The sequence below is a fragment of the Neofelis nebulosa genome, chromosome 9 (assembly GCF_028018385.1).
Source record: "Neofelis nebulosa isolate mNeoNeb1 chromosome 9, mNeoNeb1.pri, whole genome shotgun sequence".
NCBI classification, from domain to species: Eukaryota; Metazoa; Chordata; class Mammalia; order Carnivora; family Felidae; genus Neofelis; species Neofelis nebulosa.
This window is the reverse complement of record NC_080790.1, coordinates 9,602,091-9,629,319: the sequence shown is the minus strand read 5'-3', so window position 1 is coordinate 9,629,319 and position 27,229 is coordinate 9,602,091. Positions and strand designations below refer to the sequence as shown.

Below are 27,229 nucleotides of genomic sequence, written 5' to 3'. Positions count from 1 at the left end.
TGGGGATGCGGAAGTGACGTTGCAGGACGATAAACACCTTGCGAATTTAGAAGGTTGGTCCCATCGGCTAGAAAGCCTCCGCTTCAGCCACATCACCCCCACCCCCCCATCCCTCCCACCCCAGTCTTCGCCAGGACCTTGAGGAGTTCTATCCACAGCTTGGCCTCAGGGGCGCTCACTTGGGCAGGTGTCTAGAAAGTTCTCACACACAGTTCCCTCTGCTTAGTGCTACCGGTTTGTCTTCCGTCATTACCCGAAGCCACTTCTTTCTGGATTCTGATTCGGCTGCTTCCAGGACGCCTCCCGGCAGACTTGGGCAAACCTGGGTTTCCATGAATCCGTGTTTACCCCGCTACTCCATTCTGCCCACCGCCTTCGTCTGTTTGCCTTTCTTTCCTGTTTCCCTAACCTGCACTGACGTGACAGAGAAAGCAGTCACTCGACGTTTTGGGGTTGAATGGACCCCCTGGACTGTAGGAACTTCTAGCAAATGGGGTGCGGCTGACTCGATCCCTTACAGGTGGTTTAACCCCAGGCAAGTTAGGCACCTTTCTGGGCTTATTTCCTAACCTGTGATGGGAACATAATTCACACCTCCGAAGGCGGCAGTGGCGATGAATTCAGTGAGATATCCCCTCTAAATTGGCCAGCATAGGCCCAAACGCGACGGAAGCTGGCTCTCGCTTTGTACCAACAGTCGCAGTGGCTCGGCCTACAAGAGCGAACCCCCGAGAGGACGTCAGGGGTTCCGGGCTGGTGCGCAGTGCCCACAAACCACAGACGGCAGAGAATCATCATTTGCAGGACCGCGGAATTTTAGTTAAATACGCACAATTTTATTGATTGAAGAGATTAGGACAAAAACATTAAACCAAATACAGGACAAAGCACCAGAGGCCATAGATTCCCAGCATGCATGCCACCAACCTTTCCTCCTCCAGGGGACTTAAAAAATAGGGGACGGGGAAGAAAAACAGGTCCTTCTTGACACAGCACCCTCTTCAGAATGTGAAAAACAAAAACAGAAACAAAAAAACAAACAAAAAAAAACAACCCAAACAAACAAAAACCTCTCTCCTTTGTTATCTTCCGTCATCAAAATAGAATCATGGCCGCCTTGTCTCCTGACTATGAACGGTTAAGCCGCCCTCCTGGGAACGTGAAGGCTGAGCCCCTGCTGAACAGGCATAAAGCATCCAAGGTCTGCACATACATGCTACATACTATAATGAAGCACAGATTCAAGTAACATTTACATACTAGAGTCCACGTGTTACCTACCCAAAAACATGACCATTTCACAAAACGTATACAGGCGGTAAAATCCAAACAACTGAGGTACTGGAAACACAAATATTTATGCCAAAAGTGTTCTGTATCATACAGCAATAGAAAAGCCGTAATAAAAAACAGTTGCCACTCGAAATCAAACAAAGCTATCTAGAAAAGCCAAACAAAAGGTTATTTCAGGGACAGAGATACTCAAACGAGAAAAAAAATATATATATATAAATGTTAACTACAGCATGTAACGTCATCCCAAGTCAACCCGTAATTGAAGTACTCGCTTAATACATCACAATGTGACATTTTCCTTAATAAATAGAAGAGTTCTTGAAAACACAAAGGTGCGTATTGGGACAGAGAGCTGTTTGTATTTATAACATCCTAGCTTTCAGCTGATGTTTCTTCCCGCTTGTCTCTACCGAGGGTTTCTGTCCAAACCAGAGGGCCTTCCGAGCCAAAAGGATCGTTCTTCCTAAAGGAAACAAAATAGCTGCCCTGGATTTCATCACGTGCGACAACCTGCTCTGCGTCACTGGTTATCCAATAAAACAGAGACAAGAGGTTTCGTTGAGACCAGAGTGTTGCAAAAAGCTTCAGACTCTCAATATGCCCCTCCCGCTAACCTGGCCCCGGTGCCATCGTCCCAGCAGAGAGGACCATCTATAAGGCAGCCCTCCTTGTTCAAAGGAAAGAAATTCGGGAGTGGGTTTCTCTTTTTTCCTTCCCTTCCCTTCCTTTCTTTTCTTTAAACTCTAATAGCGGTAATGCCTCTGGAAGTTTGACTTCTAATAGCTTCCTGCCACAAACCCATGGACACAAAACAGAGTAACTTTGTTAAAGGACAGACTTTTTTTTTTTTTTTCTTCCCCCTTCAGGGAGCAGAGCATCAACGTGTCATTTCCTGACCAGGATGGCAAATCGTTTGTTTAGAAGAAATGAGTTGAAAAGAGCGATTAAGAGACACAAACTGGACTTTTATTTTCTTTTAGCTTTAGCACCCAGGTTTCATGTCAGTCTGTGTGCACCGAATTGTTTTTTAAATGAACCCCATTAATAATTATCAGGTAGGTGGCTGGCTTGTTTTTAAAAAAAAAAAAAAAAGAAAAAAGAAAGAAAGAAAGAAAGAAAGAATCCTTGGCCAATTGTACCTTCCCTGAATCGTGACAAGAAGTTAAAAGCTAACAGTGCGATGCCAAGATGTGTGGTTGAGGCAGAGAGTTTGGGTTCCGTCAGGATCTGCAACTATTTTGGAACAAATGAAAAGTGGGGTAGGCAGAAACAGCCCCGCTGAAAGGGTGGGCTCTGGGGGCCGCGTCAGGGAAGGGGGAAGCGCCAGGGGCTCCCACCCCTCCGACCTGACCCCAGACTCCCACCCCACATCTCTCGCCCCCATGCTACATGTTCGGTCAGCTCCTTGAAGGTTCTCCTTCTCTGAACCGAGAAAACGTTGAGTGTCAGTGTCTGTCTTAACACCAAGCCAGGCGACGTGCGTTCCCCGGAAGGACTTTCCTCTGCCCTCTCTCGCTCCCGGTACCTGCTTAAGTCTCTGTGGGGCGTGAGCTCAGTTAAAGAAAGGGTCCAAGTTCTCTTCCATGTTGACATCCGGCACCAGCTGATCAGACGCCTCCTTAGCACCATATCCTGAATTCGAGACGCTAAAATCTGTAGAAAACCAGGGATGGTCCAGAATTTCCTGCGAGGTCAGCCGCTCTGAGGGCTCCCGCCGCAGGATGCTTCGGATGAGGCACTTGGCCTTGGGGGACAGAGTCTCTGGAATGTTGAACTGGCCCCGCCGGATCTTGCTGAAGAGGGAACTGGGCTCAATGTCATGGAAAGGGTACCGCCCCACCAACATGGTGTAGAGCATCACTCCCAGGCTCCACACGTCGGCTGCTTTGCCCGAGTAGCTGCCGCTGGTGTTCAAGATCTCTGGGCTTACGTAAGCCGGGCAGCCGTGCTTGTCTGACAGGGAGTCATCGTCCCCCCGCAGGATGTAGGCATCTTCCAGGCTTTCCAGCTTGACCCGGGTCCTGCAAGAGAGAGGAAAGCGTGAGCTCCTACGGGCGCTCTGACGCACACGAATCTCATCACGGTCACATCACACGGCTCCTGCTTTAATGTTTCCAAGACCATTCATTCATTCATTCATTCAACCAGCCAAACATGACTTCTAGGTGCCTTCTAGGTGCCAGACACTGTTCCAGGGCAGGAGGCCCCAGGAGTGAACAAGAGTGACAGGGAATTTGCACGAGGCTTAAGATCTACTGGGGGTGGGAGGGTCCCACACCTCCAGCGAGTAAACAGACTCTAAATGACTTGACTATCTCCCTATCTCAGTGATGAGGCAGTAAGAGACCCAGTGCTATTCTCAAAGACGCCCTTAGGTAGTGATGGGGAGTCACAGGATTTGGACTCAGATCCAGCCAACTGGGAAGCTCCCAGAAGCTCTGTCCACACGTTCCGGCAAGCTTCCGGCTGACGTGACAGAACACGGTATGGAAGGACCTTTTACTCAACGGTATCTTGGCTTTATTAACAGTCCTTTTGTTAGACATGGAAGATTTTATGATCCCATTTTACAGATAAGAACATCCAGGCTCAGAGAGCTTGAGTAGGAATAATTTGTTCACCGCCTTTTAGCTGGGAAATAGAGAAGACCTGCCCCACACTTTGCCTCATCAACCTGTCCCTCCTTCCCCAATACCAAGCTGCCTCTCCAGGACACGGGCAGGGCTGGGGAATGTATTCGAGCGGGCATCCACTACCAGCAGCTAAGCCCTCCCAGGGCTGACCTCCCCTGGCCAAGGTTTGCTGTGGAAGTTGCCTCCCGTCCTGCCAATCACATTCCCAGGGGCTGGTCCCTGACTTACGTAATACTAATGTGACCTGGTTGCCTGTATCTTCTACCTGTGACAACTCACGCACGACGCTGATTTCTCACGAGTGCAGGGGCATGTCTGTCGATCTGCCCTCGCCGCTTACTTATTTATTTTTTGTTTATTTATTTTTGAGAGAGAGACAGCACGAGTGGGGCAGGGACAGAGAGAGAGGGAGAGGGAGACACAGAATCGGAAGCAGGCTCCAAGCTCTGAGCTGTCAGCACAGAGCCCGACGTGGGGCTTGAACTCGTGAACCTCGAGATCATGACCTGAGCCAAAGTCGGTCTCTTTACCAGCTGAGCCGCACAGGTGCCCCTGCCCCTTGCCATTTAAGGACGAATGAGCTGGCTGACGGGTTCCGGGACCCTCCTGGATGCACTCCTGAACAGAGATGGAGAAATCCCACGTTGAACTCAGAGTCCCCAGGGCCTAGCACCCATCTCTGCACAGCAGGGCTTGACGTGACCACTGGGCATAAAATAAGTGCTCAGTAAATACTTTTGGAAGTTAAATTCCTAAAAATAATACGTACTTGCAGTGAACAAAGCTGAGGACCGAGATGTGAAAGGACTTGTTCAAGGCTGACGGCTGCCCCCGACCCAGCACCATAAGCCGCTAAGACCGGCATCTCTCCTTGATTCAGGGGCCTTCCGAGAATTCCTGCTTCCCTGCCCTGCCGTTCCTTGAGTGGAAAGCTAGGTACCGCTACCTTCCAGAGCTTAGGATGGAAACCCTCCTCCTGTTCTCCCGTCCAGAACCCTCCACGGCTCATGTCCAGGAGCTGTCAGACCGCAGACTCGGGCCCATTCCATCACACAGACGAATGCTTGCCACGAAGGTGACAAGGGACAGGGCGGAGGGGCCGGAGTGAGGGGGTAGGGCCTCACGGACAGTGCCTACGAGGTCCCGCGAGGTCGGTGTCATCGCAACAGCTGCCTCCTTCATCTCAGAAGTGCGCACCAGAGCACGTGTCCTGTCGTCCAGAGGCGCCATGGGGCTCAAATGGCCGGGGAGGAGGAAAAACCGCAACGGGGCTCTCCTCCCAGATCCGACTTATGACTCGGGTCCATGAACTACTGATCCTCCTTCTCCCTTGGGCTACAGGGCTTACCCCTTCAGGGCGGTCACCAAGGCTACTCAGGGAGCCACGGAAGCAAGACGAGGTTCAGGGTCATCAAGTTAGCTCTCTATAAGCAAAACATGTGATGAAACCCTGGGCTGATTCTAAGATCTCATACTTGGATTACAGAAGTCTCAAAGACTAAGGAGTGACCGCATTCCCCTGCACTCATTTCTGTCCATGAGCCATAAATGGCCGTGTCACTGGTAAAGGGACCAGGCTGGGAGCCCGGGGCGGGGGGACGGGGAAGACGGGGGGCAGATTCCAGGCCACACTACATCTCTTACCAGTGGTGTGGCTCTGGGAAGTCAATCTCTTTGTTTCTTTTTAAATTTTTTTTTTTTTTTATGTTTATTTTTGACAGAGAGAGAGACAGAGTGTGAGCAGGCGAGGGGCAGAGAGAGAGGGAGACACAGAATCGGAAGCAGGCTCCAGGCTCCAAGCTGGCAGCACAGAGCCTGACGTGGGGCTCGAACCCACGAACTGTGACATCAAGACCTGAGCTGAAGTCGGGCGCCCAACCTACTGAGCCACTCAGGTGCCCCTCAATCTCTTTGTTTCTTAAACTTGAAGAGGGGTGCTGGACAAGGTAGTGTCCTTTTTAATTTTAATTTCTTTTTATTTATTTATTTTTGAGAGACAGAGAGAGACAAAATGTGAGTGGGGGAGGGGCAGAGAGACAAGAAGACACAGAATCTGAAGCGGGCTCCAGGCTCCGAGCCGTCAGCACAGAGCCCGACGCGGGGCTCGAACCCACGAACCACGACATCAAGACCTGAGCCAAAGTTGGACGCTTAACCAACTGAGCCACCTGAGCACCCCTAATTTTCTTATTATGGTACAGTATACATAAAATGTATCATTTTAACCATTTTTCACTGGACAGTTCAGCAGCATTGAGCGCGTTCGCACATCCGTCTGGACCAGACAGCCTGAAAGCCTCTGCCCGTTTTAACATCCTGGGATTCGCATCTATAGCAACGCACCCTCGTTCCTCGCTCGCCCATATTCCACTATAACCTGGAGCACACACGCTCTGTTCCTCTCCTCCCTCCTCAGTGATGATCTCAAGACACAGGAAGGGCCTAGATGTGTTGATCTGGAATGGGGCTGCTGGAAAGCAAATCTCCTTCTTCCTGCTGCTCTTTCTAACCTAAGGTGGCAGGTGGGGCCAGCCTCACGAGATGTTCCGGGATAGGAGTTGAGTCACGGAAACCCAGAGAGGGGAGGGGAGGGGGCTCAAATCACGAGCCCAAGGAGGTTCCCTCAACAGCCTCCTTCGCCCGACCCTCACCAGCAGCAGCCCCGCCTGGCTCAGGAGCTGGCCAGACTCCTGGCCTCCAAGGTCACTGTCGTGACAGCAGAATGCCTACGGGAATAACTCTAGCTGCTGCGGCAACGATAATTAGCTGTGCAGCAAGGGACGGTCCGGTGTCCAGTGGGTCTGGGGGACGTTCTCCCCAAGGCTGCGAGGTGAGCCCCAGGCCTCTTGACCCCCCGCCCCGTTCCAGCCTCTTCACGGTCCCTCAAACACACCGACCACCCGCCACAGTCCTCCCTGGGGTCTCTGTGCATGCCTTCCCCCAGCCCCTGCCCGGAATGTTCTTCTATCAGATCCAGGGGCGTCTCACTCCTGCTCACCTTCTTCCTTCTTTCAGGTCTCTGCTCAAAGGAGCTTCATTAAAGAGCCCCTGGCTGACCATCCTACATCCTGCAGCACCCGCCCCCAGGACTCGCAGGCCCCACAACGGCGCCGGGAATCGTCGTTCAGTCCTGCATTGGTTCCCGCGGTCCCTGCAAGGGCGATCACCTCGTTGCCACCTCCAGGAGCTCGGGAGCAGGTGGCTGAGGTCGCTTTGTATGTGGAGAACATCGCCTCTCTTTATGGCTGTATCTCCTGCACCCAGACCGGGGCTTACCACACAGCAGACCCTCTGAGAGTGAAAGGCACAGTCACACCACGTCAGTCAGAGTGAAAGGGACAGTCACACCAGGAACGCCTCAGAGCTCCAGTGTGCTCACCTCTGAAGGAACAAGAGCCCTGCTCTGCCCGCCTGGCCGGGATTAAGAGGACGTCAGGTCGAGCATCCACGGGAACAGGCTTTGTAAATTCCAACACCTCAGTCCCTGGCGGGGTGAGGACAGGTACAGATGTGCCTTCAGACCCATGACTTGCTCCTGGCGGAGCCCTTGCAGGGGACAGACGTCACCACCTCAAGCTCCTTATGCTAAACCACATCTGCAGCCCTTTTCCAGACTCATCCCCTTCCAGGACACAACCCTTGACGGTGATGGTCACCTTCCCCCTGTGACCCACCCGCTCCCCCAGGCAGCAGAGACCCTATTTCCACCCCGACGCCTTTTCTGGAACCCTTCTCCAGATCAGAGGAAAAAAGACTTCACCCGTGGCCAAGGGTTCAATCTTGTTGAGGAACCCACTCACCGGCACTCGCCTCTCTCCCCCTCCACCTCCAGCACTTGGTGGCTGTGCAAATACCCAGTGAACCTGAGAGTGTAACAGAAAGGGCACCCACGTGCTGCTGATGTTCGTCTGCCCCCCCCCCCCCGCCCCAGCTGAACCCTCCCTCCCCGGCCACTTCCCCCGCCTCCCTTCAGAAGCCGGGCTTCGGATCTACCTGTCACGTTCGGCTCACTGTGCGATGTGCCAGAGTGTGCCCTTCAACACCCGCCAGGTATCTACATATACTTCCTCTTTAAAGTTTCTAACATCAGCTTCCAAGGCAGCAACTGTCATCCCTGTATGTGGACGCTGAGCCCAATGCTCAGAAGGGGTGAGCCAGCAAGGCCAGCGAGGCCAGTCGGGGGCGGGGCGCTCACCTTTCCCTTGGCTCCAGGCAGCCAGCCCCCCCTGCCCTCGGCCTGCCCCACCCACCCGAGCATCCAGCCCAGGGAACAGCAGCCAGGGCGTCCCCGTCCACGAGACCCCCTCCCCGGGGCAGCACACACGCGCCCAGGGCCAGGGGCACCGACATCCCAGGCAGGCAAGGCGAGAAGAGGAAGAGAAGCCTAGGAAAAAAGATGGGGAGGAAGGGCAGGGTTCGCAAGCATTCTTCTGACCTTGTCTCCTTCTTGGAACACCCCGAACTTGTTTACATCAGTCCTGGGTGAGAGTCAAGGCAAGCAGTCTGGATTGCGTCTTTTAAACCAGAACCTTCCGGGCGTACACGTCGGGACCCTGGGGCTGGGCTGTAGTCCCAGCGCCAGACCTGCCGCCCAACTGCAGGGACCCTCAGAAGGTCTCTGGGGCTTGGCTTCCCCCTCTGGGGAGCAGGGCTGCCCCTCTCTCCTCTTCAGAGCGTGGGGGGAGGGGTGCCTGGCAGAGCACCTGCACCTGGCTGCTAGGGACGATGCAAATGAACCCTCTATCAACTTCTGCTGTCCCCTGATCATAAATTCCCAGGCAAAGGAATCGATTTCCAGAACAATCAACAAGGGCACGGTGGTCCTAGGAATTCAGATGTTCCACTAACGAATGGGCAGGGCATTTAAAGTAGGCACTGGGGTTAGGGACAGGACGTGTGACAGCCATCTTCTCCGTTTTTATGGGGATTAAACGAAACAACGCAAGTACCTTCCGAAAAGCCTAGCACAGGAAATCTGCAAAGAAATGGTGGCAACTCTAACCCATCTTATTAGTAAGATAAGCCCCACCACGCCTTCAACCCCAGAGCCTACGAGACAATACAGAGGAACAAGCCTCAGGCAGATCCAAGAGGATGTGAATTCTCTGCCCATGTTCCTTCCTGGGCCCTTTGCACTTGTTTCCCCCTTGGCCTGGAATGTTCTACCCCCAAATATGTGCCCTGCTCATCTTCTCACTTCCTTAACTCCTAGGGAAATCAGAGTGGGCTACCGGGGGGGCGGTGGGAATAGAATGGTACATGAAGAATAGAGGGAGGGAGGGTGGACAACTGCTGTGACCAAAAAAGCTACGAATGACAGTGGCGACCTCCAGGCAGCTTCTTGGAGGAAAGAGCCATTAGCCTGGGGCGGAATCCACTTGGCTAAGAATCTGTATCCCTGCATGCATTTTGCAACTCGTCCCTGGCACAGGCAGGAACCAGCCTGCTTTGCTTTAATTTCTGAATGGAAAAGGCTCGCGCGGGGGCAGCCTGTGCACTTGGCTACCGGCCTTGTGCCATCAGATCCCCAGCCAGGTGAGGAAGCCAGACCAGCAGGATACGGCCCTACTCCCGCCTCCAAGGAGCAGTGTCCCACCCACTCGAAGCCGAGGCCTGCATGGCTCCCCGTGGCCCCAGGCCCAAGACCAGTGTGACCACAGCCAGACCTTTCAGCCTCAGTTTCCCTTCTGTACAATGTAAACATACCTGCAGGGCCCGAAAAGGGCTCTTCTAACTTCAAAATTCTCAAGCATAAATTGTCTTTAATCAAAACTACAGGAACTGCACTGTCTCCTCTGTGACAGCTTCATAATAACAATGACAATTATGGTGACAACAACAGTGACCGTGAATAAGACATCTACTAGGTGCTGGGAGTTTTTCAGTCCGCATCTCTATTTCTCATAACAAAACTGAAAGGCAAGTATTATGATACACGCAAACCTCTTTAGAAATAAGGAAACTGAGGCACAGGGGATTAAATGTCCTAGCCCGCAGATGGGATAACGGAGGAAACAGTTCTGAGTCCACATCTGGAGGCTTTTCGTGCTGGTGCCCGCCCCAAAACACATCCTGTCATCAGCAACACAGATTTCCTGAGTGACAAAGACAGAAAACCTGTGAAAGGAAGGCCCCAGGTTTACTGAGCACTAGATCACAGACAAAAACCCGCACTCACGTGAACTAACTGTGGAAGCTCACGAGGCAGAGGCGGCTGGACCCTCTCATTTCCCAGATGAAAACACTGAGACACAGAGAGCAGATGTGACTTGCCCAAGGCCACCTAGCAATCGATGGCAGAGCTGGGACTCAAAACCGGGTTTTCAGCTTCCAAATCAGTGCTCTGTCCAAAAAAGTCAACAGTGGCCTGGCCAAGCAAATCATGCTTTGTCTTTAAACCTTTAAACACCACCTTGGGCTCTCGGCAGGAAGGGATCAGGACAGGGTGGGCCGGGGTGGGGCTGGGCTGGGAGTTCAGCCAGACCAAGTGGGCCTGGCCAGGACGGGAAGTCCGGTGTCCTGAGGTCAGTGGAATTCAGAGAAGTCACTGAAGGCCATTCCATGAGGGGGGGGGGGGGGTTGTCCAAGCAGGCGAAGGGTCAAGTGAGACAGGTCAAATGCGGACAGGTCTGGCTTCACTCTGCCCAGTACTGAAAAGCTGCCCTTGGCTGCCAGCTGGCTTGTGCAAGCAAGGGTCCCACCAGGGGCTACCGCTGGGGGTGCCCAGCCACGGACCGTCCCACGCCGTAGGCTGCCATCAAGCCGACGTGACAGCCACAGACTGCTAAACTCTGCCAGATAAATCGTCATTCGAGTTCTCTGCTTCCTGAGTGCGCAGATTTTCTCCAACAGTTACCCCTGAGAGCCACTGACGTACCAGGTCCTGTAGATTCAGTGACCAGACCGACACCAAGGTCAAGCTGCTTCCAGATCAGCAGGAGGGCAGCAGGTAACCAACAGGGAGGCATGTCGGGTCTGGGTGAGGGAAGTCTACAGGGAGGGGCTGCTTGGTTCTCCCAGGTGGTATATCCTCTCACTACCTGACCATAGTCAGGGAGGTGGGGGGGGGGGGGGGTTCCTGCACCCGTGTGATGCGCCAGAAAAGTCACAGCTTACCAAGATGAAGGAAGTTGCTAGGGAACAGTACGGTCGTGATGAGAAGCCCCATCCGACTCAAGCACCCAGATGTTTCCACAGCACCGCTGGCTGGCCACAACAGAAAGGCCTGTGCTGTCTGCGTGCTGGTGCACGTCTGAGCCCGACACACTATGACCGCAGGACAGCAGGGAAGCCATCGCATCCCACCCCCGAGGCCGTCCCACTGCAGGGAGACACCATCCGAGGGCAGCCCGTGTCTCCACAGGAACAGACAGGGAACCGGGAGACAGGCAGCGCCGCTCAGAGCTCCTCCTCAGTCCCCTGTTCAGGACTCCTGCTCCTCTGCAGGGAGACGCGATCCCAAAGGATCCCCTGATCCCGAGTCAATCGATCCAGCCTTTCAGAAAAGGCTCCGCAGGCAACCTCCTGCCAGGGCAGGACAGCACTGCTCTGAGGGCCCACCCAACCTGGATTCTCCCAGGGAGAGGGAGCCAGGCGCCCCTCAAGCTCCTGCTCCGGCCCTGCTGCATAGTCAGGCTGACTCAGGGTCCAGAACATTCCCACCCAGGACGACTGGCAGGGCAGCAGCAGGGCTCAGGCCAAGTCCCTCTGACCCCACCGACCCAGGGAGCACTGGGAGCAGCGGTCCAGCGCTGGGCCAGGCAGGGATTTCCACTTGGCAGAGTCCTAACCTGGGCCTCACCCAGATGGCCCAGGCACATACTAGACCAATTCTGGGAGCCAGAAAACCTGAGCCCTGCTCTGGGTCACACCGCCAACACGTTGTAGAACTTTGGAGAAGGACATTCCCTCCTCATTTCTTCATTTGTAAAAATCCAAGGGTTGGGGTTAATTCTACCTCTTACCCACTCCTCCTTGATCCCACCGCTTGGGGCCTGGTTCAGCCTCAGTCAATACACATCCATTCTGCCCATACGCTTCCAGAATCACAACCTGACCCCATCCTGTCCTGTCTAGAAAAACCCTTCGGTAGCATTTCCTGGATTTCAGGTCAAGTTTAAGGACAAGGGCATGCACCCAGGCCCTAGACCTGTGCTTCCCTCTTTAGTCTTATCTCTGACCCCCATATAGCACCCTCCACCAGTACATCATCCCCCCCTGCACAGGCTCATTCATGTCTCTTGGCCTTTACTCATCCTTCCCGACACCCTCCCCTTCTCTCTACTTCACTCAGACTAACCCAAGAAGGAACCTATCTCCTCACTGACGCGCTCATTCTCTACACCCCACTCCACCGCTGGAACATTCTCTTCCTGCTCCCACAGGGCTCTCTAATGCCCACCCGCAACCCATAACATGGTACGAAAAGTAACTATTACACTTTGTCTTCCATCAGGCAACAACTCCCCTTAGCGATTCTTGTACCCCTAACACCTAGCACTGTATGTGGTACAAAATAGATGCTTAATCAATATTTGCAAAGTAGCACGACTCCCATGTCTCAGATGCCCCCAGCTCCAACATGCTGTCTGGAGTTCAGGGTATCCGGGCATGATTCTGCTTAAGAACTGTACTCTCTACAGTCCAAAGAAATTTCAAACAGGCTGGACTCTATTTCATGCTTTAGAGAAACTCCCAAGAGTACTGGATAAAGGACATTTAAAATGTGTTTCCATCTACTGCCTCCTGCCATCAATATATCTAGGGGATTTTTCTTATAATATTTATGCCTCCTGGGCGTAGGGGGCTATTCACACACCCACTTAGACAACTGTCAGACAGTCACCAAGTATTTACAATGCCAGTCCTGGGCTAGATAGGGAAGACAGAAAGATAAACAGACCCCATTTCACAGTTCTGTACAGAAAACAAAACCACTCCGTGAAACAGAACGGGACATCACAGGACTGTCCAGGGGGTTAGTGAACTAGTGGCCCATGACTGCTCAGAGAAGGTCAAGCACTGAGCTTCACTTAGACTCTAGCCGGTCAGGTCCTGCTGGTGTTTACTTATTGCCTATTTGCATGAGAAAATTCTTTCTGGGGATCGGACACAAGGGGCGGAATTTTAGCTGGTGTCCATTTCCAACAGCCAGTGTGGTCTTTCCAGAGCCTAAGCGCGGGAGTCCCGTATCCTGGGTACAAATCCCCAGGCCTGCCGCTGATTAGCTGTGGGACCCTGAGCCTCAGTTCCCTCATCCATAAAATGGTGATAATAGCACTAACTTACTGTTTTTTTGTTTTTTTTGTTTTTTTTAATTTGAGAGACAGTGAGAGCCTGTGAGCTAGCAGGAGAGAGGGACAGAGGGGGAGGAGGAGGAGGAGGAGGAGGGAGATCTCAAGCAGGCTCTGTGCTCAGTGCAGAGCCCAATGCGGGGGCTCGATCCCACGACCCTGGAATCATGACCTGAGTCAAAATCAAAAGTCAGAGGCCCAACTGACTGAGCCACCCAGGCGCCCCTCCTCACTGGTTTTAAGCTGGTGAATATACATACAGTAGTTAATTCAGATTAAATCAGTTCACTTAACTGCCCTTGTATTTAGAAGAGGGCCTGGCACATGGTGTATCTAGGTACTATTTCACTAAACTGTAAGTCCCACGAGGGAAAGCCTTTGGTCTCGTTTGCCACGGCAGTTGCCACAGCACCTAGAACAGTGCCTGGCCCGTGACAGGTTGCTGAGTAAACAGAGGGATCTCCGGGTGGCTGGGTGGTGAGGCCCAAAGCCGGTAGCTGATGACCAGTCATGACCGCTATCCTCTTAAGGCTCTGCAGTGCGCCCGGCACCGTGCTGGGCACTGGAAGTTCACGATCTCCAACCCACGTCAGAGGAGGTAGGCCAAGGTCAAACGGCTCAGTGAGGCAGTAAAAACTCCTATGGCCGTGCCCTTGGCCTCACCTTCCCAGGGTCTCAGTCCAGCCCGTCAACTAACTGATTAAGCCCAAGCAGTAAGCAGCTCAGCCAGAAATCCTACTGAAGGATGCCGACTATTTAGCCCACTTCTAAGCGAGGAACCCTGAGAATGCTCTCCCCTCTCACTGTGATTAGAGAAGCTTTTCATAAACGCGACACCCGGCCACAGACACTGACCGCACTGTCTCAAATGTCATTCTGCACAAATCATTAAATCCAAATGGTAACGATGGGTTAATTTCTCATTTGAGGCGGAAGGCTGAAAGGAGCTTTCTTTGCAAAGATGTCTCCGTGGGAGACCGATAAGACAGAGCCTTTCAGGAGCTCCCGATCTGGGGAATGATCTAGAGGCCAATGATCCGTACTCACCCCCACTTCTCTCTTCTCTCATTCCGTCATGAGAATCCAATCTGAGACGCACGTGCTCAATAAAGGAGATCTACGTTCACGCAGTGCCCACCGTGTTCCGGCAGCAGGGAAACGGAGGCAGCCTCAGTCCCCAAGAAGCTCCCAGCCCAGGAGGAGACGGGGACGGTCTAGGGATGCACGTATACAATGTGAGCAGAGGGGAGACTGCAGGGGTGCTGTGGTCGGGGGGATCGCTTACCCATCCAGGGAGAAGTGGGGGAGTGAGCCTTCCCCAAGGGTTGGCATGCCTGAAGTAATAAGAATGGTCCACATAAATAAGTGAATTCCAGGAGCTCTGTCTCCTGGGAAGCAAAAAGGTAAGATATTTTCCTGAAATACGGTGACCTTAGCACTTAATGTAAATCGCTACTAACGAAAGAAAGCAGGACAGGATCTCTATACTTTGCTAGATACTGAAAGAGAGAGAGACTGGCAGGTCAGGGCAACACAAGGCCTGGGCCCCACAGGACACACAGGTCGGGTGCCCGGGTAGATGGTTACACGAGGGCCCCTAGGGCTGCGGGGTTTCTAAAAAGGGTCCGGCCTCCCTCCCGCAGAAGCAGGCACTGATTAGCTTCCACGAAGCAGAGGAAATCAAACCTGTGACGTCAAGAGATAAAAATCTTCTAAGCAAAGAAGAAACATGCACAGAGGCATGTTTCTCCATTCACATGGGGTATTTCTGTGCAGTGAAATGTCAACACTGAACTGCGACCGGGGGAGCAGGACGCTGGGGGAGGGGGGTGGCAAGGAGCCTTGTCCCAAGGGAGAAGAGAAATCAAGCTGGCCAAAACGGGCACCACGGTGGGAGCCCCAGGCTGCAGCAGCTTAAAGGGCTCCCCACATCTGAGTCGGCGAGCTGGCCCTGTGTCACCCAGTGTCATCCTGTCACTAAGTGCACAGGATGTGAGGACGGCAGGAGCTACCGCTTGCTGATGGCTGATCAGGTTCCAAGCACCGGGTTCACCCGCATTAATTCATTTAATTTCACAAAGAAAGTCTCCTTGTTACTTCCACTCTGCAGAGGAGGCAATCTGGACAGAAGAGCTTATGTAACTTCTCAAGATCAAGTTCAGTAAGGAGGGCAGGAGCAGGGCCTAGAATCCAGTGCCTCGGCATCCCCGTGGGAGTAAGGGGTCTTCTCCCAGCCTCAGGCCTTCCCCTGGAGGCTCAAATTCAAACACGAGGCCTCCCAGAACGGGCTGCCCGGGCAGAGCGGCACGGTCACTGCCCTCTATCTAATTCAGGGCTCCCACCCACAGGGGGCCCCTCTGACCCCATCAGCCCATCTCCGATTTTACTGCCGAAACTGTGGACGCAAAGGGTGTGTCCAGAGTGAGCCCAATCAGGGTAAGGGTTTAACTTCCTCAAAACAAAAACAAAACTGCAGGTCCGTCCTGCAGAAACGTCCCAGGGACGGAGGAGACAGCAGCACAAGGCTGGGAACACAGCGGCCGCGCGGGGCCTGGGGGAGCACATGCGCCTCGAAAGCTCCTTCCCCTGCGGACATCTCGTCTACCTCGTGGCCTTGCTGAGCCGCCCACCCCGCCCTTTGCGCTTTTGCCCTGCTGGTCACCAGTCCCACCCCTCCCCGCGGCACTGATGCAATGCCTGTCATTAACCGAGAGGGCAACGTGGCTTAAATCTGAACCCTTAGACCCCCAAGGGTTCACTCCTTGTGAAATGGCGGCCCAGAGGGCAGAGCCCATTCTCCATGCACTTCCGGCGCCTTGGGAACAGCTCTTCCATAGTGGCACCATGTTACCCATGACCTTAGGAGCTGCTGGCCATCGCGAGCCCCTGCCCCACCCTGTGCGCCTCTGGATCACGACACTCAGCTCTCACAACCACCAACAGGGATACAGACCTTACTTCTGTTCTGAGGAATCCGCAGCTCAGAAGCATTAAAGGACTCCTCCCAGACCGGGTAGCTAATGAGAGGTAGAGACAATCTGCATCTAGAACCCAAACCAAAATAAAACGGAAGCCAAAGAATCTGAGGTGCTGCGGCTTCAGCACAGCGAGACAAGGCACACTGCCACCAGGCCCTAACAGAATATGGGGTGGCATCTTCAGAGCTGTTTCTGGGAACCTGGACTGATGGCCCTCACAGCGCCACCAAGAATATTCTTACGGGTTGGTCATGGATTCAGTTACAGTCCAGGATCAGAAATCCATGCATAGGAAGTCAGCTCACAGGCGGGTCTCCTTGGGAACCCGGAGGGGGGTGGGGGGTGCGAGGGCTTTCACCTTCAACCCCTTGCAAGGGAATCAACCAGTAAGAAGCACATCCTTGAGAGATCAAAGGCCATGCGCAAAGGAGGGGTCTGGTGATGGGAAGCTTAATAACACAGGACTTCCAAAAGCCTCCTCTGTGTTTTTCCCCCATAGGACCAATGCATAAAGGGTCCGAACACAGACACAGACTCCATCGTTCAACGTTTCAAAGGCCTTTCCAATTCAACCCATTGTTTTCTTACAGGTGCCATGACGTCAGGAGAGGCATAGGCTCTAGTGCTATCGAAATACCTATTGAGGAGGTCCTGCTGATTAGCATGGATGGCGAGAGCTGCCAGCAGCAAGGTCCCAGTGAGGTCCCAGACCGCTGCCCCCCTCAAAACACGGGCGGGCTGCTCCATGCGGGCCACTGTGCAGACCAACAAAGAGAAACTCTGCTGCGAAACCCAATGGCTGTTGGACACACGGAGGGAGAAACACGTTGAGTGACAAAACCAGAGACTCACGCTCTGAGAACGAGACGTTAAAAACCAAAACAACAAGGAGAAAGGCTACAAGGCATTATTCCTCTTTCACAAAAAGTTTGACAGCTGGCTGGAAACAAAGTTCCTATCAGCTACCGATCAGAACATTTAGAGTGTCCTTGAGAATGAGAGTGACCTTCTCGGAGCTGCCCAGACGGAGACGCCGATCATGCTAAGAAGGACAAGTCCACCGAGCCTTCAGCAAGGTGAGGGATAGGGAAAGAGCTCTGGAGTCAAATGGTAGGATTTCCAGGCCAGCTCCATAGGCATGCCGGCAGTGACCTTGAGAAAGGTCACTTAGCTCCTGTGCAACCCAGTCACCTCGCCAATCAGATGAGGAGTCTTCCTTCCCCCTGACAGTCCCGCAGCGATGAGAGGCTGCACGGGGCTCAGGTGCTCTCAGACACGCCAGGGACAGATTATGACCAGCTTCCTCCCCCCGTCACTTACATTTCCTCTCTCAGAAGGAAATTGCTCTCTAAAGTTAAAAAGGATTTAGCTTTGCCATGCGTGCTCCGGTGAAGTATTCTGGTTTCACATTCACATGGGATGCTTCTTTCTAGATCTTTCTAGAAAGGGTCATGCTCTTTTGCAAATGTCCAACACAAACTCCAAAATCAACACCAGAAATGCACAGTCCTTGTGTCGTAAGCTTCTGACCTCTTGGCATTTCTATTTTTTTTTAAGTTTGTTTATTTATTTTGAGAGAGAGAGGGTGTGTGCATGAGGGGAAGTGAGGGAGACAGAGAATCCCAAGCAGGCTCCACACTGTCAGCATGGAGGCCGATGTGGGGCTCCAACTCAGGAACCATGAGATCATGACCTGAGCCAAAATTCAAGAGTTGGATGTTTAACCGACTGAGCCACCCAGGCACCCCGACATCTTGGTATTTCTTCTCTAGGCACTGGGACATCAAGGATTTTTGCTTTGCCACCATAAAGGACAAGCCAGGTCTGACTCAGCCCCTTATTTGCTTCTAGCTAGCCGTGGGCACTGGGGCCAGCACCCTCACCCCCGGGGGCTCTGATTCCAGGCAGCAACAAACATGACAGGACTGAAGGATGGCCCCCTGGAGGCCCCAGAGTTTACACGTGCCCCCTTGTTCTGACCTGGGGGTGTCCACCCTACTGTGACCCACTTCCTAAGTATGTATTTACCATACATGTGCTATCGCTGGACGCACCACCCCCTATACTCGCTGCTGTGTGAAATTCCTCTCTAAAGAGGCACGATCAAAGGTGATGCTTAAAAACCTGGACCCCCGTGAAAGAGGGCATCGTTGCCCTTACTGCCCAGGGCAGGCAGATGGATTTCTTGAGAGCTGATTTAACAGAGCACAGGTCCTTTCCTGTCTCTTTCCTGTCTGTCACGTAGAGATTTCACACATTCTGAGTCTTCCTCTATGAAATGAACACAAGGATACCCACCCCCAACCTGCAGAGAGAATTAAGCTCAACAATAACCTGTTAACCTCTCATTTTAGAAGTTAGAGTTACTCCGTGTCCAAGAAAGGTAGCACACAGAAAGATAAAGTATCTCTGTCGGGATTCTGCTGGGAGTCACAGCCGAACTTACTTCCCAATGAGAATATTCAAAGAAGCACACACATCTGTTGTAACGCAGAAAAACCTCAGAACCAATAAAACAGAGCCAGGACAATCGGGGACCAATCTAAATGGTCAGAGATTATTAAAGATGAAACCAGGGTACAAACCCGAGTCTCCAGGCTCCGAGGGCAGACACATCTGAGCTGAAGACGAGAAATGGTTAAGTGTGGCCCCAGATTCTAGATCTCTGAACGGCCCCCTCTTCTTCAGTTTGTTAATGAGGGTCCAATCCCTGCACTGTAAAGGACCAGGATACTGGCTGCCACAAATGCCTAAGATATCTGTTTATGGGTAAAAATGTGGAACAATAACCAATCTCTGTGGCCACGGGCCCTCTGAACCTTGAATACTCAGCTGGATTGCAAATGCTCATGAAATTATCCCATTTGGGTTAAGTAACCACAGGCCCTTTACCTTTGCTAATCCCAAAATGCTTCCCAGACATTTCCCAATTAGCTCAACCCATAAAGATGAAAACAAAACAAAACAAAACAAAAAACGAAGTGCACACCACCCGACGTCGAGAAGCAGCAGCCTACGATATCACAGGCCAAACTGACTGGAAGGTAGGAAGGTTTGACAGGAAGATCTGTACCAGACGCACAGATCTGCCCAGCGAGTGAATAAATGGCACGTATCGGCTTTGCACTCAGACGGCTCTTAACAGCTCTGTGACAACGGACCTTCACTTCACCAACCACTTTCCTAGTAGGAGGTGAGGATGCCCAAGGCAGTCGTGGTAACTCCACGACCCACGTGTGTGGAAACCCTCGAATAATTTTTGGACGAGTCGGCAACGAATATGAATCCGTGGCCTCCACCCCTGTGAGAACGCACATTCTTCAAAAGAGAAAAGTAAGTGGCTTGGAAGAGTTTTAACAATGGAAGTCAGCTGGAAGACAAAGCAGGCCCCAGTGGGTTTGCTAAACAGAATGCAACGAGTTAATGGAAGAAGCGTGAATGGAACCCAGATGCCCAGCAGCCTGTCCAGCTGTCGCCTCCAATAAGCCAGACCTTCACCCGGCTGTGCATCTGCACTGGAAGGTTCCTCACTGGCGACATGGGTCCTTCCCACATTGGCCGTAACACATTCATCATCTTTCAAGTCTGGTCCGACATCGCGTCTCCTATAAAATATCTTTCTTGCTTTCCAAGTCCTAGTTAAAACTCACATCCCAGCCCCCAGTTCCCATCCGACCCGGGAGACCATCTTCTTTTAGGGCTTGGAACATTCCTTTATAGGTGAGTCAACTAGCTCATGCACACGGATCTTCAGAGTACTGAGAATTGTGATTTATACACGCACACTTTATTGACACCCACAAGCACCCTGAGGTATTCCTGAATGAGGGAACGAACGAATGGGCTCTAAATGACTGATGCCAGGCCCCGGGCGTTCTGAAGGCACGATTGTCGCCATCGTGCCTCATGCACCTTGAAAACGCCACACAGGCTTGCAGGCACCCTTCAGAGCTGACGACACCACAACAAAAATAACGACCGGGTCACAGAGTGTCCTGGCACCTGCCCTCTGAGCATCCCGTAACGCCTTTAGAGGAGCAGCGACTTGTTTTCCGAGGGCGCTTAGAACGCTGCAATATTCATTCACTCCCCACCCCCCCACCCCTGTCCTCCCACCCTCTCTTCTCACCTGGACAGCAGGCAGCAAAAAAAAAAAAAAAAAAAAGTCCATTCCAACCTCTCACGCAAGCCACTCCTGGACAGCCTGTTAGAGTGTCAGGTCTGGACAGGAAGGGTACTCACCTCTCTTCGTCCTTAAAGATGAATTTCCGCAGCTTTAGGTCCCGCAGCACCAGCCCCCCGTCGTGGCAGTGGGCCACGGCCGAGGCGATTTGGTAGAAAAGTCTGGCCGCCTCCTCCTCCCTCAGCTTCTTGCAGGTGCGGACAAAGGAATGCATGTCCCCATAGCTTCGCTCAAAGAACACATAGGCTTTGGTCTCCCCCAGGAGAATTTCGGTGATTTGGTTGATGTTGCTGTGGGCAGTCAGGCAAAAGCACGGGGCCAGGGATTCCTGGTAGCAGCTGATATCAAACACCTAGGGCAGGGGTCACAACAAGACGGAGAGTCAGCGACCCCTCTTGTACGACCAAGAAAATCACAGGGTGCGGACACCTCCCACCGCACAGGCTTCTGAGGGGACGAGAAAGCACACCGAACGTGGACCCAGACCACACCGGCCCTGCCGGCCGCTCCCAAAGCTGGGTCGCCTTGAATAAGCCGCTGGATCTCTCTGAGCTTCCGAACGGTCACGTGCAAAATGGGCAAATGGCGCTTGACCCACAGCGTGGGGAGGATTATACGAGAAAATAAAGGTCAAAGCGGTTTGCGCGAGGTCATACAGCACACGAACGGGAAGTCCCGATCACCTCCGCTGAGACAGGAACAAAAGCAAAATCGGAACGTGGCCCACCCCGAGCTGCACAGACGACACCTTGTTCGCCTTCCAAAAGCAAGACGGAGCAAAAATGTACATCTCTGTACCACCACAGCGATTGTGGACAACAGATTTTATGCTCTGCAACTGCGTTGCACAGCACTGTAAGACCTGAGCAATTAACAGTCAAAAACGTAGACTCTGCCTTAAGGTTATCTAATTCAGTACCTTCGTTTTACGGATGTGCAAATCGAGGCTCAGGGAGCAAGTCAAATCAAGCCCCAGCGGCAGAATTAGGAATAGGACACAGGCTGTTAATAGGAAAGCAGACACGCTTCTCTATTTCCTGCACGGTTATCTAGCTCAATGAATCAGTTATGCAATGATTTTCTGTGAATCAAAATTAGCCTGTGAAATGCCACCTCATTGTGGGGTTGTTTAAAAAGAAAATCCATCCCCGATACCTTTCTGAAAGCAACCTAAGAGGGATTAACACTACCGAGAATTTTTGAGGTCATAAGAAAAAGCTTTCATTCATTTTAAGACCTCCACTAAATCAGGACTACAAATCCCTGGGTCTGGAATGTGGTTTTCCTATCTGCCTGGGAATGTGGGCACATGACTCTGTTCTGTGCCTGCAGGAGTGAGGGGCAGGCATGAGGGGCTTTGCTGGAAAGCACTGGAGGCCAGAAATGCTCCAACAACACTCAGTGCTACGGGCATACCACCATTTAGCTTCTTAAATCTTTTTTCATTAGTTAGAACATCCTCTCCTTGATCCCCATTTTGCAGTGTGGCCTAGAAATCACCACACCGAGGCTCTAATCCTGGCTTGGCCCCCAATAATCTGGATAAGATGGCTAAAGCACTCAGGGTCACTGGGCCTCCCTCCCCTTCAGAGACGGAAGACGTTGACTTAGAACACCGTTGACCTTTTTTGGGTCCCACAGGAGAAGCTGGTAAGAGCTCTGTCCCCTCTTCGCTGACAATGCCCAGTCTCCGATGCACGCACAATAGGGGATTCATTTTTAAGGGGACTCACAGACCTTCCCAAACCCATCCAGGCACACAGGCTCTTAGGATCAAAAACCGAAAGAAATCGGTGAGTCCAACAAGGATAGTGAGAACCTCAGAGGGCTGGTGCTAACCCGGGGCGAGGAAGCAAAGTAACAGTAACGTTGTGAATGAACCATAATGAGGCATCTCAGGAAGACGGCACGGCTGCTACCACTATAACCTAAAATTTAAGAATGAATACTTCATTATCTCCAGAGACCACAAATCACACCCTGATATTGTCAAATGATGACCTACGAGCAGTGACCTCAGAGGTCCATTCAATTAGGAATCCGAAATGCCCTGAGTCAACTTTAACACCCAGGCTGTGGGCAGCAGAAACCAAGTAAAGCCTCAAAAATTTCACAGAGAGTAACAGACATGTTGCAGTGGCTAACATAAACACTCTGCGTTATGTAACGGGCATGCTGTGTTCTGAAGCATCAGGCTGCGGGCTCCGGTCGCCAGTGCTCATGAGTTAACATTATTTACAATCTCCTTCTTCCTTCAAGTTGCATTTTTTTGAAAAATAAAAGGGGATTTTTTGCTCAACACCCTCAATCTGTTATCCTGCTCCACTGATGAGAAACTGAATGGACACAGAAATTTCTTTAAAAAAAAAAAAAAAAAAAAAAAGAAAGAAACATATTCACGGCAGCTTCAAGAAATAGCCAGTACCCTTTGTAGAAGAGATCAAATTCCAAGATGGTGGACAGAGCATGAAAAACAAAACAAATACTTAGGTTCTCCCAAATGGGTAGGAACCAAACTTTTATTAGCAGCTATAACAGGCCTTTATGGGGTTGGACTGGTGTTTAAACCATAACCTTCAAATGCAAAATCAAGCCATAAGCCTGGTTGCCGGCTTCTTTTAAATGTTTAATTTGGAACCTTAGTTACATAATGTGACAGCTGAGATAAGGCAGTAAGATTAGGCCATCATTAATAGCATTTACCAAAAAAAAAAAAAAAAAAGTGCCCATTATGCCAAGGCACTAATTATGTCAATCTGCACTGTACTACCATCATTTCCATGAAAATGATAAGGTAAAGACCCCCTGAAGCTCCCTTCTTCCATTTGCCTAGCTTAAAGTAGGTTCCTGGAGACAATAAACAGGCTTGCTTATGTTGGTTAAATGACCCCAAATAGCATTCTGTAGAATTCTCTCTAGGGTCCTCTATAATAATGGCATCTTTACATTTGATCAGTTTTTGCAAAGACTTTCTCCTTGGGTCAACATAGAGCTAGGAGACATGAACTCTATATTCTGAGACATCAAAAGGAACTTGAGGCACTGTGTAGATTTCACAGTGCCCCACAGTAAGCTGAGTTCACACTGTATTTCTGAGGGTGGCTCATGGAAGCAGCCTTATAAAAACCACTTGGAGCTTCCTAGGATATGGACAAGGGTGCCTGCATAAAAAGTCGTCACCCATGTCACCTCTGGTAGAAAGGCAGGAAAACAGAGGCTGCCGTGTCTTAAAGGGATGACCTCTGTCCAGCGGAACAATGATACTGCACTTAAATACGCTCGCAGCCACACAGTAATTGGTGAGGAGCTGATTCAATCTTTGCAATAACTAAACCAGCAGATTAAGTACAGTTTCAGGCCAAAGAGCAAGTCCACGAATGACACTGTAAGGTCAGCCCCAAGTGAAATATGCCTTGAAGAATCTGGAGGGAGAAAGAAACAGCAGGGGCGAATCACCTCTGCCTTTAAACAAAGAAATAACAGCAAGATGCTCCTGCAGAATTTGGAGGCAGAATCCCTTTCCGTGCAAGCGTCTCCAGCCTTTGAAAAATATTGAAATGTTGTACTGAAGTTGAGCAAAAGGAGTGAACACACTCACTGCGGGGCGATTGTGCATATTTCATAGGACAGTGGCAGCTCGGTGGAATTCATTCATTTCAAAGGATGACGCCCCTATTGTGCAACGTTGTAGGTCTTCTGAGAATTCAATCCAGCTCTGAATAGCCTACTGAATTTTGGTTAACCGGGCACAGTTGCTCTGAGTCTCAATAACTTGGGAGAAGATGCAAAATACCAGATGCTCAGTACAAGGAGAGAGCTATATTTAAAGAGTCCCTGACTTTCCCGAGATCTGAACTGAGCAATTGCAAAACTGACTGAAGCCCCCCACAAAACCCTTATTTACACTGCAAGAGTCCAGTCCCCATGAAATAAAGCAGTCTGTGGTTGATGGTAAAAGTGTGATGCATTGTTTTGTAGCACAGCTGTGCAGAGTGCCCATTTCAAAGACAGCAAAGGTCCTCATTGCTCACCACCCCCCTAGCCTCCCCCCCCCCACCGAGACCCCCAGGAAAACCAAGAGTGAGCAAATGTAAAATTAAGTGACAATGAATTCTTGATCTATGTCCAATGCCTGGGTAGCGGTAGGCTCTACTCTATTCTTTCTCTCTCCCAATCTCTCTCTCTCTCTCTCTCTCTCTCTCTCTCTTTTTGCAACTATCCCCCCTCTCATCCCCCCTCCTCTGGAGTGCACACACACAAAGACACACACACCAGTCACTGTTGGGGGTCAGAGACAAAAAGGAAACTGAAGTGCCCGGCTCTGAATTAGCACTGCGAATGTCTGGGGCTCCAAACGCCAGCCTGTAAACCATACAGGCAAATGTGTGGGCTGGGGGTGGGGGGCGCGAGGCGGGGGGGTGTTCAGGCACGGAAGTCCGGAGATGAGAAAAAACGAGAGGAGAGAAGGACCCAAAGGGCTCACTATTTCCTACACCCTAAGGTGCGCTGGCGGCTTTGATTTCCACCCCCAACCCTCCTTTCAAGGCTGCAGGCAGTAGAGAGCTCTTTGTAAACTCCTTCCCCGCGCTGGGCCCCTGGCTCCGCCAGAGGGGACACCTTTGTGTGTGTCTTTTAAAGGGCACCTTCCGAACAAAGGTTCAACACCTGCACGCTCCTAAGAACAATGGCTGCGAAGGGAACCCAGACATCAGTGCCTTAAAATTAGCGGGGGATTCCCTACTCCAAGGTGGAAGGGGAGGGGGCTAGACACGGGGAGAAATCCCTTGGGCGGCGGGACCCGGCCTTGAGCCGAGGCGCTCCACGAGCGTTCGGGAGCACGCGTGTCCGCCGTGGCCCCCGCGCCGTCCCCGCCGCCCTCCCCGCCCCAGGCTCTCCCCAAAACGCCCCCGCCGCAGCCCGCCCCATTGTCTGCAACGCTCTAAAAACTTCGCAACTAGCCGAACGTGAACAAATAAATAAACCCATTTAACGAGGCCACGGGTAATTATCCCGCGAGTCTCCCTCCCCCAAGGCTCCGGAGCTCGGCGACCTCCCGCCCCCTCCAAACAGCCGGGGAATCTTTTTAAAAGACAAAAAGCAAAAACAAACCCCGGGCTCTTTACCTTGCACACCAGCTCCTCCCCGCTGTGCAGATGCACGGCACGAAAAACGTGGTCTCCCTCCAGAGGTTCCAACAATAAGTATTTCCCGATGCAAGAAACGCAATGCGACAAGTTCGGAGTCTCGGGCGGGCTCGGGGAGCCGAGGTTCGGGCTGAAACTCTGGCTGGGCTCGGCGGACCTTATAGACGACAACTCTTCGAAATCCTGGGTTTTGTTCCGCGATCTCCCATATCTTGCTATTGTGATGGGGGTAGACCTGTGTATGTTCATGAGTGTGGGGATCGCACTCGGCAAACAAAAAACCCGCTGGAGAGATGAGTCGCTGGCGAGTGCGGCTGCAGGCGCCTCGGTGCCACGGATTTTAAAAGGGAACGAGAGGGGAGGGGACGGGAGAGGGGCGACGTGGAGAAAGAGTTAGAAGCCCCCAAATGGGCGCCGCCGGGCACCTTGTCTGCTCCGAGCCCGGCTCCCAGGGGTGCTCAGTCGGCAGCAACTCGGGTCCCTTTGTTACCCCAAAGCAGCCAGCGATCTGCAGAATCCCCGCACTTTTAGTTTCTCTCTCTCTCCCGCTCGCTTTCCAACGCGGATCTAGCTAGGCGAGTAACCGGATTGCTAAGGTGGGGAGCTGCAGCGCCCGGTCTCCCGAAGCGATCCCCACGCAGGCTTCCGAAACGCAGACGGGGCGGAGGAGCCCAGCCGTAGTTCGTGCAATCTTCCAGGGGCGCACGGCGGCGGCTCAGTCTCAACGCGTTAGAAAACCAAACAAAAAGAAAAAGGAAATAAGCACGGGTCTACCGGCTCGCGCCGCACGGCAGACAGAATCCGCGCTGCACCCCCTTTTTTGGTGGAAAGGGTGGGGGGCGTGGAAGAGGGGGCGCCGGAGAGGGTAGTTACCTACGTTTTAACTGTAGATGGCGTCTGAGGCTTTTCCAAGATCGCAAGAGCTCTCCAAAATTTAAACAAACAGACAAAAAAAGAACAGGAAAAAAAAGAATAGCGAGGGAGCATTTAACTTGGAGCGGTCAGCGCTACCAACAAAAGATTGCAAAAGCCGGGCACGGAGTTGCGGCGCGGGCCGGGCGCAGGTACCGCGACAAAGCCCGGGTTGGCCCGCCGGGCGGAGGTCAGCACAGGCTCATGCTGTCGCTGCTCGCTCGTGCTCCAGATCGTCCTCCGAAAAAAGCAAAAAGCAAAAAAAAAAAAAAAAAAAAAAAAAAAAAAAAAAAAAAGGGAGAAGTGCGGGCAGGGACGAGGGTGGCTCGGCGGTCTCCGATTCCCCCGGCACGAGCTTCCGGGGGATCCTCCGGGCGCTGGAAGGGGATGCGCCCCCAGCCCAGCCAACCTGCGGCGTTCCTTTCCCGCTGGATACCTGGATCTTGCCTTGGAATAATTTACGACAACTCCGTCTCCCCCTACCCGAAAAGCCCAAATTGCCCGGTGGGGTCTGTTTTGGAGAAAATTGATGGCTCTTCTTCTTCGTCTTTTATTATTATTTTTTCTTTCTTTCTTTCTCCCCCCGAGGTAAGCGGAATGTGTATTTAAAATTGAAGGGGATGGCCGATCGTGCCCGAGGCCAATCCCCGAGCTCAGCACGCCCGCAACTCCCGGCGAGGCGGTATTAATAGTTACTTACGTGGCCGGGGATCTCGGAGCGAGCGGGGCCCTGTGTGCGCGGGTGTGCGCGCGCGCGCCTCGCTCGCGCACCGTCTCCCCATTCAATGTC

General features: G+C 52.2%; 1 protein-coding gene across 1 annotated transcript; it reads right to left on the bottom strand.

Annotated features, from left to right (window-relative positions):
* Positions 1-816: 816 nt before the first annotated feature.
* On the bottom strand, positions 817-27,229 carry TRIB2 (tribbles pseudokinase 2). Its single transcript, XM_058682569.1, has 3 exons — positions 25,507-27,229; positions 20,443-20,735; positions 817-3,317 (listed from the first exon to the last, which is right to left on the bottom strand). The coding sequence occupies exons 1-3, from the start codon at positions 25,774-25,776 to the stop codon at positions 2,849-2,851; spliced, it is 1,032 nt and encodes a 343-aa protein (XP_058538552.1). The 5' UTR covers positions 25,777-27,229; the 3' UTR covers positions 817-2,848.